Source organism: Hemiscyllium ocellatum, chromosome 34 (assembly GCF_020745735.1).
Source record: "Hemiscyllium ocellatum isolate sHemOce1 chromosome 34, sHemOce1.pat.X.cur, whole genome shotgun sequence".
NCBI classification, from domain to species: Eukaryota; Metazoa; Chordata; class Chondrichthyes; order Orectolobiformes; family Hemiscylliidae; genus Hemiscyllium; species Hemiscyllium ocellatum.
Window position 1 is genome coordinate 17,089,326 of NC_083434.1, and position 16,353 is coordinate 17,105,678.

The following is a 16,353-nucleotide window of genomic DNA, read 5'->3' on the forward strand; positions in this document are numbered from 1 at the left end:
AAAGTGTCTAAATGGAGGAGGTTTCACTTGCGAAGAAATAACCTGCTTGCTAATATTCTGTTTGAGTTCCATTAGGGCCATTCAGATCTTAATCTCATTGCAACTTTAATTCAGACAATGACAAAAGAGTTGAACTTTGGAGCAGTGGTTAGAGTGCCTTCAATGTTAAGGCATAATTTGATTAAGTATGACATTAAGGAACCACAGAAAAATAGTCACTGGGGGAAAGCTCTCCATTGGTTGGAGTCATAAGTAACCGAAGTTAAGATAACTACGGTTGTTGCATAACAATTGTGTCAGTCTCAGTAAATCACTGCAGGATATATTGGAAATTTTCTAATAAACCTGTTCAGAGATGTTACTCCACATTTCTGCAGCAGCTGTGACTTGAACCTGGACCTCCTACCTCAAAGGTTACAGACACCACTGTATCACAATAACTCAAATATCTTTGTTGTATTTTTGATCGACTTCAGCCTTGGACTGGTAAATAGCATATAACATCGCCTTGCCCTTGTAAATAACATTCTTCGCCAAGACCGAGTCCAACCACTCACCTTGATCTTTAATGACTTAGCTTTATTGTAATGTACTCAAATGGGTACAGTGAAAAGTTTATAAGTCGCCACTTACACCGCCACTTACAAGTTACCTAGGTACAGCTTCAGTTACAGATTATTTACAGTGTAACAATGTCATCAACATTGCGCCAATCTTTGGGTACAAAGTACCTAGATACAATCCTCAACCACAGATGAGAGAAATGAAGAAAATAGTTGTAGCTGTACACTTTATAACTTTGGGCCAGAAAAACAAGAAGCAAGTTGAAAAGACAGGCATCACAGTCTCTCTCCAAGGGCTGTCTGCAGCAGACCAGTTTAGGAGTCCTCCATGTAGTCTGACCGCTGGCTGTGGCCACTCTATCCTTAGCTGTTGCGGCCGCGCCCTGCTCAGAGCCACTTGTCACTGGCATCCCCACTTTGGGGTCAGATGTCTGATGCCAAGAGAAGGGAGGGTCAAAGAAATGGGCTGGGTGGATGAGCTCTAGTTGGAGCGTCCTACCATGCAGTCATCTTGCGTTCAATGAAGTTGTCCTCATTGAATCCCACTAATAACATTCTCTGGGATAGCATTGATCAGAAACTGAATTGGAGCCAACAATACAAATAATTTGCAACCTAACTCCCCAAAGTATGTCCAATATACATATTACAAGTTAGGTTTGAGATGGAATATTCTTTACTTGCCTTGATGACTACAGCTACAACAATTCTTGAAGCTTGACACAACTCCCAGAACCAAGCTATCCATGAGAAATGGTGACAGAATTGTGCCTTTTGGCTTATCAAATTTGCTCCAGTGTTCAATGAGATCATAGCTGATCTTTCCTGCTTTATCCCAAAACCCTTGGTTCCCTTACTGATTAGAAATCAAACTATCTCAGCCATGTATATGCTTGGCAACCCAGTCTCGACAGGCATTACCCTCCGAGAGAAAATATTTCTGCTCCTCTGTCTTAAATAGGTGACTCCCACAATGACAGTGTATTCTCTGGTCCTTGACTGTCCCACAAGGGGAAACAACACTCTTTCTACCATCTTTACTCAGTGACAGCAGTGTGTACCATCTACAAGATGTATTGCAGCAACTCACCAAGGCTCCTTTGGCACTTTCCAATTCACAACCTGTACCATCACATGGGAAAGTAACCAACTACAAGCAACATGCTGTCTTGATTTGAATTTTTTTTTGCTGTCTCCTCACTGTCATTGGATCAAAGTCATCAAACTCACTTCCTGAAAGCACAATTGGTGTATCTAGTTCATATTTTCTCCAGTGATTCCAGAAGGTGGCTTGCAGACATGGCCTCTGTTAATGGTCTGGAGACAGAGTTTTAAATCTCTGCAGAAGGTGGGTAAATAAATCTGAAATTGGAAGCTAATTTCAGCCCACATACAAGGATATATGGCATTTGTGATTTACAAATGTCTGAATTGCAAATGCTTGTATCTGGAATGCAATCCCATACAGGTGTCTAATTTTAAAGATCTGACATACAAGTGTTTCCTATATTTAAGAATGGCTGTTCTATGTTGTTCTGCATTGTTCTGAGTTGCATACAAACTGACTTGTGAACAGGCTCAAGAATGGAATCCATTCACAATTTATATTTAAAACCTGAATTTACAACACCAGCAGTAAAAACTTTGATTTGGAGAGCACGTTCAATATAGCAAAACATCCCAATTCATTTCAAAGTCAGGAATCAAATACTATCCTGAAGTAAGATAATAATAATAATTTGAAGCATTTTGAATGTGTTGGTTAAGAGGTAAATTTTCAGGAGACTTTCAAAGATGCATTTGTTGACTTGGAGCAAGGTCAAGTTCTTAAGGGTCTGCTAAAAGCTTTGGCATCTGGCAGCGCAGAAGGGCATTCACTGCATAAACCAGGGTTAGAAGAGCAGTGGCATAGAACTGCTGTCCACAGGAGATCATAGGAATTCATGGAAGTGAGAGAATATAGAGACTGGAAACTGCAGTTAAGATTTTGAAGACATACGCTAGGGCCAGTAGCATGTATTCCCAATAGGGTTTGGTGAGGACAAATGATGGGCTATGTGATGCTTTATGTATATGTGATGTTTTTTGTTAGTTTAATGTAAGATATGACCATTGTTTGTGAGGCAAGTTCGTATTGTCTGTCCATCGGTCGACCATGAGAATATGGTGGTAAACCATCTTGAACCTCTGTAGTGAAGAGAGTGATGTGTATCCAAATCGAAATCCAAGTAATTTTGGAGTATGACTTATTTGGGAATTTGGTACTGCCTCAGTAACCTGGGGAGTAGAATTCTGGTTATCATTAGAACCCATGTGGGGTCAAATTTACTCAGCTGCTGAAGAGGACTATACCAAAGTTGATTCTGGAACTGAAATGCAAAAAGCTAGATTTAGTGGGTGAAGGTATGACGTGCAAATTGACATAGTCTTTATTTCACTCCTGAAATATCAACTGGGTATGGAGTTTGAATATTAATTTAGTTCCAAAAAACAGTACAAGCAAAATTTCTATACTTTGATTGTTGCGAGAACTAATAACAAGTTGGTTGCTTGCAGAGGCCCACATAGAAGGTTTAACTTTTGAACTCCATCAAATCTGACTTATCATGTTTAAAGCATGTATGTAATAAGTTCAGTGATTCTGCACCCTCCTTTCAACCCCTGAAGCACAATTGTTAACGTAATATAGTTTGATAAGTTAGTTTCCTTTGCCTGTATTGAGTACTTTGGCAGCCTGAGAAATAGCGACAATTGGATTTTAATTAGAGTGAAAATGGTGTTTTGAAACTGTGTTTTCAACTGGGTTAATTTTACTTGCATTCATGCAATTTTTGGAAAAGATGGTGCCTTTGTGAGAAGCAGATGAAATTTTAAAAATCAATGAACAAAGCTTAACTAAAGGCTAGCATATGTACATCTATATTTCTTAGCTACTTGGTGAGGTAGAACAGATTTCAAACTGTTGAATTGTTTGCTGGTTTATCTGTATGGTGTAATTTCTGGATTGGGTAATCTTTTGAAGTTTATACTGTACAAAGTGATTAATAATAAAATGCTGGCTTGACAGGGCAGAATACCCTGGAGATGCTGGCGCTGTAATGGTTAAAGGATAATTACTAAGAGAATATTTACAGCTTAAAGCGTAGCAGCTCCTTGAAATGACAAGTCTCTGTGGAACAAAAGAAATTACTTTAAATTGCAAATATTTCCTGACCTAGAAGGCTTAGCATTCATTGAATAGATGTGGTTTATATGAGAAACATTCCTTTTTTTTTTAAATTTTAGACACTGGTAGCATGCTGGTCATACAAGTGTGCTGTCAATAGCCTTTTTAAAACATTTCAGTGTAATGTGAGAAAAAAATATTTTTGAATAGTTTATTATATTATTTATTATACTAACTCTTTAATGCTAGAATATTTTAACATTTGTTAAATGCTTATTGTAAGCACTACTGTTTAAATAAACCTGCATCTATTATAAAATTAAATTTGAACATCTAATGTAATTTCTTTTTGCCTTTGTTTGTGTTTCTTTTCTTAAACAGGTAATGATATTGATCCACCTGTATTGCCTGCACATTCATGGAAACCGGCGTCCCCACCACCTCTGCAGACAGTGAGCACTGTCGAGTCTAAAACTCCAGCTGGAAGGAGAGAACGTTTTGCAAACCTTGCTGCAACAATTAGCTCCTGGGACGATGACTTGAGCCATCCGACGATAAAGCAAAACAAACCGCCAGGACAGCCTGGTACTGCTTGTTTACCAGTTGTTTCCGCAGCAAACAGAGCTGCAGACTGCAGTAGCAGTGTTAAACAGCAAGATATAACGAATCCTCAAAGAACTGTAGAAAGCACCGTTAATAAAGCTATCGTTACAGTGTCACAGGTAGGTGAAGATATTAAACAAAAGACTCAAAATTACTAATAATGAACTGTTTCTCATCCTTTTTATTATTTTGAATATATTCTAATTTGCTAATCCTGTGTAGTTTCCCATTAACTGTTATCCTGTAAAATCAAAGTACATATTTCTACCTTTTAAGAAAAGATACAGGCTTATTAGCTAATGTCCTCATGAGAATTTTTATAGACAGTTTATTTTTTTTGAATACCACTGGTATGTTGTGTTATTTTCTTGGTCAGGGAACATCTTATAGTTTGTTTCTTCTCTGCCCCCTTCAAATTTCTACCACGACTGTCATGCCTCCTGCTGAAGCACGATTTCATTGGTATAAAAACAGAAGATACTGGAAATATACAGCAGGTCAGGCAACAAAGATCAACCAAGTTAATGTTTTAAGTCAGTGACCCTTCTAAAGAAATTAGTTGCTGCAAATGGCCTTCCAGCCCACTGCCTAAAATAGTCTTTTTCTTTTGAAGTATGTATCCCTAGCAAATGAGCGTAGAGTGTCTTTAAGTAGGGTTGGGTTACCCACTTTATTGAAACTGAAATTATCCTCTCCAAAATACTGACCGGAAACATTAGATAGTGATCAAGGTTGACGTTTGAGTTTTTAAATTTAATAGTTTATTTGTGACTGCCACGTTTAAGTTCATAACTTGAATGTGGTCTGTTGTTATCATGCTAGGGCTGGTTTCCATGGTGACTTCAGTGAATCAGATACTAGTAGACTGCGAGTATAATCTTAAAAGTGCAGAATGACTTAGAATGTTGGTGCAGATTATTGGATATCTGATACTTTCTAAAAATGTATTCATTCATGGGATGTGAATGGCTAGATTGTCATTTATTACCCATCTCTAATTGCTCTTGAGAAAGTGTTGCAGAGTACTGTTCTGCCCGTGGTGCTCTTAAGGATAGTATTCCAGAATTTTGACCCAGTACCCAGAAAGAATGGTAATACTGTTCCAAGTCAGGATGGTGTATCTATTGAGCAAAGATATTCCAATCTATCTGCTGCCCTGGGTTTGGAAGGTACTGCCTAAGGTACCTTGGTGAGTTGCTGCAGTGCATCTTGTAATGCTGCTACAATATAACAGTGGTGGCATGATAGCTGATGTTAATCAGTGAAGTAATGCCATTGAATTTCAAGAGAGGATGGTTAGATTTTCTCTTCTACAAGTCAATAATAATCTCAAGAATGTAGAATGAATGTTACTTATCACTTAAGTCAAGATCCATATGGACATTTGTGTCAGTATCTGAGGAAATTATGGTGAACATTGTACAATCATCCTTCTGGACTTTGATGGAGGAAAAATCATTCATGAAGGTGGTTGGGTCTTGGACACTGCTCCTGAGAATCGGCTACAATGATATCCTGGAAATGAGATGATTGACCTTCAATAATCACAATTATCAGACCATGGAGTTATCCCTATTTCTCTTTGACTTCAGTTTCTTGATGCTATACCCAGTAATGCTTGCCTCACCCCTTAAAAACAGCTCTCTTGTCTATGTTTAGTCAAAGACTGTAGTAAGATCAGGAGGCAAATGATCCTGCAGAATCCAAACTGCCTCAGGGAGTAAGTCATTGTGGAGCAAGTACAACTAGATAGAAGGAATTGTCAACGATACTATCAATTTGCTGATGAGAGTAGATTGATGGATGATAATTGGCTGCGTTAAATTAATCATTCTTTTAGTCAATGGGGCGTATCTGGGAAACTTTCCAAATTGCCACGGAGATACATATTGTAGCTGCACTGGAACAGCTTACTTAACGTCATAGCTAATCCTGGAGTACGTATCTTTAGGATTATTGCTGAAATTTCTTTAAGGGCCCATGACTGTTGCAGAAGCCAGTGCCTTTAGCTTTTTCTTGATATTATGTGATGATTATGAACACTTCAACCCTGTCTTTTCCACTGATGTATGGTGCTCCTCTTTTTCTGTTGGAGTCTTTTTCTGTTAATTGTCCCGTTCATTGTGATGTATAAGTTTGGAAAGTGCGGTACAAGTTCAGGTTGCTATATGGTCAGTTCCTGGTCTGAAGCAAAGCACTGGTGCCTTTCTTTTTTAGAAAAAAATATTAGGTTTTTGGCTGAGGTCTGGCACATTGAGTTTAATTAGAGCAGATCTCCAGAGATTTTTGTGATGTGGGAAACGTAAGTGAAAAAGAAAATCAATTTATTGACAAACCCATATTAAAAAGTTACAACCATTTATTTGGGCACAATTGCAATTTAAAGTTTGTTTTGTAAATCAAGTTTGAAGAAAGATTCTGATAGGTTTGCATTTCAGATTGTGCATTTACATAAATTCTGCTGACTTATTCTGATTAATCTGTTTTATCAGGGAGTAGATAATTTGCCCAAAGAGCTCAGTCCAAAGATAATTGAGGAGCCCAAGTCACCAGTACCTGAAAAGACACTTGCCCAAGAAAAAGTCCAGCTTAGTCCAAAGAAAACTGAAGCCAAATCAATATCAGCAAAAGGGGCAATTACTCCGCATCAGATCCAGTATAAAAATCAACAAACCAAACTGTCAGCATCCCAGGTTCAATCTAGAGACACTCTCACTACTCCAGGTAAGCTTCACAAGAATTATTACGATGTAGATGAGCAGGACAATGTTGATGGAGCAAATCTCTCCAGTTATTTTAACCTTATTTTAACCCTTTTTTGGCACTTGAGTACTTAAAATAGGTTTCTGCTACTTAACTGATCTTAACATTCCCCATCTGCAGAAAACCATTTAAATTGCCCCAGTTGCTCTCCTGCATTTTTTTCAGCACAGCTGGAGATCACATCTAGGATCTGCCAATCCATTGAACATTGAATAGAAACTTTGCTTGCAGTCATTTTGGTCTGGGCCAAACTGGCTATTGGAGAAAGATAGACTTAGTGCCTTATTTAATTCAAGTTCTTTATTCGTATAGTTCCATGCATTGATAAATTCAGGATTGATACTGCAAATTTCTCATAATAAATGAACAATCATTTGTTTAAAAAATGCATGACTTGTAATCTCAATGCTTTTCTTTCTAAAACAAAAAAATGATTCCTGCACTTGTTGTTAAATTATCCCTTATCAAAATTGTTATTGCTGTGGAAAACAATGTTTGAGACAAACCAAACATTTGGGAGATTGCATGTACTTGGACAATTGAGCCTCTCATTTTAATGTACAACACAGTACAGGCCCTTTCGCCCTTGATGTTGCGCCGATCTGTGGAGCCTACCTAACGGTTTCAAACTTTTGTTTATCCAATGACCATTTAAATGACCTTAAAGTTGGTGAGTCTACTCCTGTTGCAAGCAGTGCATTCCATGACCCTACTACTCTGAAGAAACTACCTCTAACATCTGTCCTATTTCTATCACCCCTCAATTTAAAGCTATGTCCCCTTGTGCTAGCCATCACCATCCAAGGAAAAAGGCTCTTGCTGTCTACCCTATCTAACCCTCTGATTATCTTATATGTCTCAATTAAGTCACTTCTCAACCACCTTCTCTCTAATGAAAACAACCTCAAATCCCTCAGCCTTTCCTCATAAGACCTTTCCTCTTTACCAGGCAACTAGTAGATCTTCTCTGCACCCTTTCCAAACCTTCCACATCTTTCCTGTAATGCAGTGATCAGAACTGTACGCAATATTCCAAGTGTGGCCACACCAGAGCTTTGTACAGCTGCAGCATGACCTCCTGGTTCCGACATTTAATCCCTCTACCAATAAAAGCTAGTACGTCATATGCCTTAACAACCCAATCAACCTGGATGGCGACAAACAGCAGTGGCCCCAAAACAGATACACCTCTAGTATCTGAACTCCAGGATTAACATTTCCCTCAACCACCAACCTTTTGTCTTTCAGCAAACCAATTTCTGATCCACACTGCTAAATCCCCCTCAATCCCATGCCTCTGTATTTTGTGCAATAGCCTACCATGGGGAACCTTATCGAACACTTTACTGAAATCCATATAAGTCAAATCAGCTGCTTTACCCCTATCCACTTGCTATGACCTACCCCCTCAAAACCGTGTTGATTATCCCTAGTCAACTTATTTCTCTCTCGATGATTATAAATCCTATCTCATATAACCTTTTCCAACTCTTTGCCCACAAACGAAGTAAGGGTGACTGGTCTATAATTACCAGAGTTGTCTCTCCTCCCCTTCTTGAACAAGGGGACAAAATTTGATATCCTCCAGTCTTCAGACACTATTCCTGAAGACAATGACAACAAAAAGATCAAAGCCAAATGCTCTGCAATTGAATTGAATTGAATTAACGTGTTGAATTTGACGTTTTATTTGTCTTTTTATTTTGTGGTGATTTTTTTATAATCCTCAAATATGTAACAGGTGGTACAGGGGTCAAGTCTTTTCTGGAACGTTTTGGTGAGCGATGCCAACAACACGTTGTATCAAACTCTGCTCCATCCACTCCTGGACAGAGAACTCTTAACGTTACACCCAACACAAAAGCAATCCAGGATCGACTTTTTAAACAGCAGGAACCTTCTACAACAGCAAATTTAACTCAGCAACGTAAACAGGTCTGAACTTAAATTTTATCCATAGATTATTTCTGAGCTTTTAAGTACATGGGCATGTTTTGATGTGCCTTTAATGCTTTTTAGAAAGAAAGGTTTGCATTTATGTACTATCTTTCATGACTGGGAAATACCAAAGAACCATGCAGCCAATGAAGATTTTTCAATTGTTGTCACTGTTGCGTAGGATCCTACAAGCATCAATGTGATAAGATGTAGTTAATCTAATTTATATTAGCAATGTTACATGAAGAATATGAAAGGGCTGGGATGGCTGTGAAAACTACCTTCTGTCTCCTTGACTTAGAACAATGGGCTTTGTTTCATCCACCTGAGAGAGCAGATGAGGCCTTGTAATTGAATGTCATCTGAAACATATCTTAACAGTGCAGCAGAAACTGCGGTATGGTACTAAGGAACTGTGTATGGGTTTCTGGGTTGTCACCTGAGCAGATAGTAAGATATATCAACAGAGTCCACAATGTCTTAGTATCCAAATAGGACCACTTAATAGAATAAAATGCCTTTAGGTACTTCCCAGTGGTGTTATAAAAGAAAAAATGGGCTTCTGGTTACATGGTGATATTAGGGCAGAATCTTTGTTAAAGAGAGAGATTTTTAAGGAGCTGGAGAGGTGACAAGGTATGAAGGTGCGTGACAAGATAATTAGTGATCTGGTACAGTGAGGCTGTGATAGGATTTGAAATTTAAGGGTGAAAATTTGAAATTTGACACATTGGTTCCTGGTTAAACAATGCTGGTCAGCAAGCATAGGGTTAATAAATTGAATAGGGCTTGGTTTAAATTAAAATACTGGAGGCCTTTTACAAGTGTAGAATGTGGCAGACCAGCGAGGATAGTATTGGGATGGTCAAGCATAGAGATAATAAAGACATGAAGGAATAAGTGAGGATTTTAACTACAGATGAAACTGAGACGGGCAAAGGTGAGAAACTTTAAAGGTAGATAATAGGACTTTGACTAGAGGAAATAAAAGATGCCCACAATCAATCTTTCCACCATAGTGACAAAGAAATCCATGAGCTTCCCAAACCTATTATTAAACATGAAGGTGGAGGAGTAGCTGAAAGGGTTTTGAGATATAGGTTTGTAGTGGAGAAAGAAAGAGGACGTTATCGTTTGCATTTCAGACTCATCCGATAGAGCGGTTTTAGCAGATGTGTTGAGATCCCATTGTGCTTTGTGACCCAGCCAAATGTGAATGTTTAAGATGTTTTCTGACATGACTAATAAAGCAGACTCAAGATAAGGGGGAGCTGAGATAAGGGGACATCCAGGTTAACAGTTTTATTGTGAGTTAGGGTATTAACTGTTAAGCTGAGGTGTGTATGAGAAAATCGTTCACTACTGAAATATTATGCTGAAGGGAAGGCCAATGGCAAGACAGTTGGAATTTTGAAGTTGTAGTTGTAAGTGAGTGGGGGAATAGTTTACTTTTCAAAAAAAATACACAAAAAGATATAGAGTTCAGGATGGAGAGTGCCAAATGTGCATTACAGACATGACCTTCTCTCTGTTTGGTATCACCATGTGAGATGGTAGGAAAATCAAGAGAGTGGCTCTGAATATGGGTTACAAAGTTTACGTGAAGAGAAAAATTTAGGGATAATAAAGGGGCACTGAAGACAGATGGAAAATTTGATGAGTTGAAATAGAGGTTGAAGTTACTGGGTATGAGAAGTCATTTCATGCTAATCAATGAAGATATGAGAGAATTCGTATAGGAGCAGCAGTCGGCCATTCAATCTTTCAAAATTTAGGCGATATTCAGAAAAACAATGGCCAATTTTATTACCCGATTCCAATTTCCCTTGATGTCTTTAATATCAGGAAATCTATCTCTGTTTTGAACTTTACCCATGACCAAGACTTTGTGGTTGGGAATTCCAAAGATTCACCAATCACTGAGAGAAGAAATTCTTCCTCATCTCAGCCCTAAATGGCCAACCCTTTATTGTGAGACTGTCTTCTGTGATTCTAGGTACCCAGTCAGGGGAAATATCATTCCTGTATCTATCCCGTTGAGCCCTGTAAAAATTTGTATGCTCCAGTGAGAAGAGATGAGGGAGGCCCAAAGTGTTTTTAGAGGAATATAGTTGGGTTGAATGAGTTGGCAAAAACGTAGTGCGTGGAATATAATGTGGGGAAGTGTCAGATTATGCATTTAGCAGGATGAATAGAGGAGCTGAATATTATTTAAAGTGAGAAAGACTGCAGGAAATGTGGAATAGAGGGGATTTGGGAGTCCTCGTCTATGAATCACAAAAAGAATTTGCATCCAAATTCAGGGTAATAGAAAGATTAGCCTTTGATATTCCGTTTGCTTTGAAATAAAGTAGGGAGGTTTTATTAAATCTGTGCAAGGCACCAATTAGTCCAGAGCCGGAATACTGTGAACATTTTAGGCCCCTGTTCTAAGAAAAGATATACTGGCTTTGGAGGTAGTCAGAAAAGTGGTGATCTGTCGTACGGAGGGACTGTCTTATGAGAGAAGGCTGAATTCATTGGAACATAGAAAACTGAGAAGTGACCTTATTGAAATATACTGAATTCTTAGAGGACTTTATTGAGTAAATGCAGAAAGGTTGTTTCCCCTTGTGGTAGTCTAGGACTAGAGTGCATTATGTCTGGATAAGGGGTCTCCTATTCAAGACCAAAATGGGGAGGGATGATTTCTTATCAAAGGTTTATGAATCTATCGAATTCTTGACCACAGAGGGCTGGATCATTAAGTACATTCAAGGTTGAGATAGGCAGATTTTTAAAAATCAGTTAGCTAATCAAGGATGATGAGAAAGAGGCAAAAAAGTTGAATTGATGGTTATCAGATCAAACATGATCTCACTAAATGGTGGAGCAGACTCAATGGGTTGAATTATTGATTTAAAAATCTGTCTATTTTAGCCTTGAATATACTGATTCAGCCTCCACAGGTTCACTATCTTCAAACAAGAAATTCCTCTTTACCTTTGTCTTGGGGGACATGACAGGTTGCCCACTTAAGAATCTAAATTTAAAAAGGTTGCCTCTTATTTTTCTAAATGCCATTGAATACAGTCCCAACCTATACAACCTCTATCATAAGATAGTAACATTATCATTGGTTGAAATCTATGCTTAAATTATTACTTAAGCTTTTTAATAAGCATCTTTAATGCTATAAGTAATGACCAAACAAAATGTTCCAGATGTCAACACGTGTCTGATTGACCATTTTATGCCTTCAGCTTCTCATGTTGATAAATCAGCTCTGTAGGCAATTACTTCTGCCAATAGAGCTGGTTTGTAAAAGATGAGAAGTTAAGAGTGTGTGAAGGTCACTCATACATGTCTTGAGTTTCAGAATATTTTGTTTAGTTTCTCCTTCTAGTAATAAAAATGATTAAACAGCTTAAGTAGATATGTAAGCAATGTGAGCTTATTTCCATAGTCTAAGTTGGGAATTTAAGGCAGAAGTTGATAGAACTGTGATGCAGAGTACTGTCAATAGCTTGGGTTCAATTCTCGCCCTGCTTGAGGTTACCGTGAAAGACTCCATCTCAACCCCTCCCCTCGCTTAAGTCATGGCAGCTTAATCTGGATGCCACCACCAGTTGTTTTTAATGAGAGTATAGCCCTGTGTTCTGGTAGAACTATGGTGGTTTTTACTTTTCTTAAATATGCCTCTTATTGAGTCAGGATAGCCCCTTTTGTTTTTGTAATTTTGTTGTTGCAATTGTGTTTCAGGAACGTGAAAAAGAATTGGCTAATATTCGCAATCGTTTTCAGAGGGGTAACTTGTGGAGTACTGATAAGGAAAAAGAAAATAACTTGGAGAAGCATTCCGAGGTATTTCTCCTTGAATTATTTTGTTAAATCATGACTGTAGAAGCCTGCAATTGAGAATTACTCTTAATATTGTTCTTTTCACTACTTTACTTCTCCAAGAAAATTAAAAGCTAAACCTCATAACACCCAACATGGTTTGAAGTAAGTAGGAAGAGTTTGTAAGCTGTTGAAAAGGGGCTAATTTTTAAATAACCCAGCGTGAGTTCAACTGAGGCATTCACATAAAGCAATTTAGTTTATCACATCCAGGTACTTTAAACCAAACTCCTCTTGGGTAACTACTGTATTGTAATTAAACGTTTATATGGATATTTGTTTTCAATATGGCAATTGGTTAAAGTGATTACTATCTCAAGAAATTTGTATATTTTTAAAAGCTTTTTCAAATTCAAGAGTAGGCCTCCATCTTTTAGGTTTTAATAAATCGATGCACGTATTTTTTCTGCTATGCTAGGGGCAGCATGGTGGCTCAGTGGTTAGCACTGCTGCCTCAGCACCAGGGTCCCAGGTTCGATGTGGAGTTTGCACATTCTCCCCGTGTCTGCGTGGGTTTCGTCCAGGTGCTCCGATTTCCTCTCAAAATCCAAAGATGTGCAGGTTAGGTGAATTGGCCATGCTAAATTGCCCATAGTGGGCAATCAGACAGAGGGAAATGGGTCGGTGTGGACTGGTTGGGCCAAAGGGCCTGTTTCCACACTGTAGGGAATCTCAAAAATAATGACACATTTCATCTGATGAGAAGTTTGGTTAAAATGGTGGGTTTCAAGAAGTGGCTTGGAGGAAGAGAGGCTGAGAGATGTAGTGAGGTAATTTCAGGACTTGGGGAGTTGAAGCGAGATACAACAGTAGCGGATATATCATAAGCAAGAGGCTTCGTCGTTATGCAGGATTAACAGATAGACCATTTCATGTCCATGGCTATTTAGTTCCTCACAACAATGATTCGAGTTTTTGGATGTCGTCATGTACCTCTGGCAATAGGAATAATCTTGTATTTCAGAAAGTAGAAATGTACAAAGCAAAATAATCACCTCTTTTTTTCAATTTTAAAATAGGACTGCAGTGATTCTTTCCCTAGGACCTCTGAGCAAGGGAATCCAAAAGTTCACAGATCCCAGATGAGTGCTGCACAGCACCCACCTCAGTCAGCAATGCAACAAAATCCAAAATCGTCAGTGAACTGTGCATTAATGGAAGCACTTGAACCATCATCTACAAAAATATCTAACTCTGCTTATGCAGGTATGGTGGTCTAATTCAATGAAATTAGTGGTGCATGAATAGTTTATTGTTTGAAATTGCCTGTGAAAACTATTAGTTATAAGAAACCAGGATTTATGTCACAAGTTCAACCTCAAAATCTGGGGAAAGAATGAATGCACAATTTGGTAATTATATACAGTTTGGCCAACACTCATCCATTCTGGCTAATATCCTGTAATGACTGTCATTCCCTTCCATTGACATTTTTACTGGCATCTGATACCTCCTAGCTATCAGTCACCTACAATGATCAAGGAGCATAGAACTTACGATCATAGGCCCTCCAGATGTGCAACCATTCATAAAATCACATCTGATTTGATTGTGGTTTCAATTCCACTTTCTTGCTTACCCATGTAGCCCTTTGCTATCAAAAATCTAACCAAATCCACCTTGAATAAATTCAGTAGTTTGCACTGTACAGTGCAGTAAATGCTATCACTTTTATATTTAACTCCCATTGCAATATACCCCAACATTCTATTTACCTTCCTGATCACTTGCTTCACCTGCATACTAGCCCTTTGTCGTTCCTGCAGCAGGAAATCCAAATTCTTTTGTACCAGAGTTATGCACCCCACTCGATATAGTGTACTAATTTTGTATTCCTGCCAAAGTGGACAAATTCACATTCTCACATTGTATTCCTACCTGTTAAATTTTTGTGCAGTTACTTATCCTATGTAATTTTGGAGACACTCTACTTTTTCTTGACAACTTACTTTCTGGCCTACCTCATAGTTGTTGGCAGGCTACAATTACTATAAATAGTGAAAAAAGTTGGAGACCCAGCAATGATCTCTTGGTAAATAGCGTGAGCGTTATTACGGAGAGCTTTATTATGAGCTTTACTGTGCAGGCAACAAAGTTACAGGGCTTTTGAATCTGCCCAAAACAGTTAATGATGCCATACTTTAGTTACAAGGTTAGGCTCTTAAAGTGACAGTTAATCATACTAGTGCAAGTACACAACATATTTCCCCACATCTACTTGTTAACTAACTAATCCTTTAATCATGCTAATGTGTCATCCCCTGCACCACAAACTCTTATTTTATGTACTTTTGAGGCACTTAATCACATCCTTTTGAAATTATAAGCACTCCACATTCACAGATTCTGTTTGTTACTTGTTCAAAGAGCTCTCCTAAATTAATGCAGCATGCTTTCCCTTTCACAAAGCCATATTGCATCTCCGTGATTGCATTGTGATTTTTGTTTTCTGTAGGTATCCCAGTGTAACTACTTTAATAATAGATTCTAGCAATCATCCCCATGATGGATTTTAGGTTAACTAGTCTGTGCTGTCTGTTTTCTATCTCCCTCTTTTCTGAAATAAATGTTTTGGATAGACCCTAGCAACTTTAAAGTTGCCCAGGTGTTGGGACTGGATGAGATGCAACCAAAGATTTTGAAGGAAGTGAAAGTGGAAGTTGCAGGGTCACTGACCACAATCTTTCAGTCTTCCCTAGATTCTGCAGAAGTGCCAGAAGACAGGAAACGCAAACAGTTGCCTTATTCAAGAATAGTTGTAAGGATAAGCCTCGCAATTGTTGACCTGTCAGTTTGAATTCAGTGGTGGTGAAGCTTCTGGAGACAATTATTCAGAATGGAATTAGTTGTTACATTAGGAATATGCATGTCTAAATGGGAGATCATTTTTAACCAACTTGCATTTTTTTGAGAAGTTAACAGGAAGGATTGATGAAGGTGACACTGTTGATGTGGTGTCTAAGGTGTTTGATGTAGTGTCACAAAACAGTTTGAGGAAAGTTGTAGATCATTGAATAAAACATAGCAACATGGATTCAAAATTTGCTGTGGTAGGAAACCGTAATGATCAATGAATATTTTTTGGGCTGGAGGAAGGTTTGCAATTGAGTTCCTCAGGGATCAGTATTGGGACCCTTTCATCAGGATGTTCAAAACTATCTGCAGCCATGTCCTATAGAATTGTACCATTTAGCTTCTCGTGCCATTGTTCGTTGCCTTTCCCAATTTCATCGCTTTTATTTGCCAGCATTAAACAAAGTTCCTCACTTCTTGGTATAGGAACCCAGCAACTCAGATTGACTAGTCTGTTTCCTGTTATTTTAAGGCTCCTCCTGGTATGGTACTATTTGTAAACATGCAGAATTTTGTTTTTCCACACCCAAGTCATCTGTGTTTAATTTAAACAACAAGATTCCAACACTGATCACAGAGGGACTTCAC

General features: G+C 38.3%; 1 protein-coding gene across 2 annotated transcripts in view; it reads left to right on the plus strand.

The window, feature by feature from the left end:
* anln (anillin, actin binding protein) overlaps positions 1–16,353 on the plus strand; it is a 100,182-nt gene that overhangs the window by 22,942 nt on the left and 60,887 nt on the right. For both annotated transcript variants that reach the window (XM_060850058.1, XM_060850059.1), the window contains exons 4-8: positions 4,111–4,451; positions 6,825–7,056; positions 8,837–9,030; positions 12,775–12,876; positions 13,932–14,118. In XM_060850058.1, coding sequence (XP_060706041.1) covers positions 4,111–4,451; positions 6,825–7,056; positions 8,837–9,030; positions 12,775–12,876; positions 13,932–14,118 — 1,056 coding nt within the window. The remainder of the gene's footprint in view (positions 1–4,110; positions 4,452–6,824; positions 7,057–8,836; positions 9,031–12,774; positions 12,877–13,931; positions 14,119–16,353) is intronic.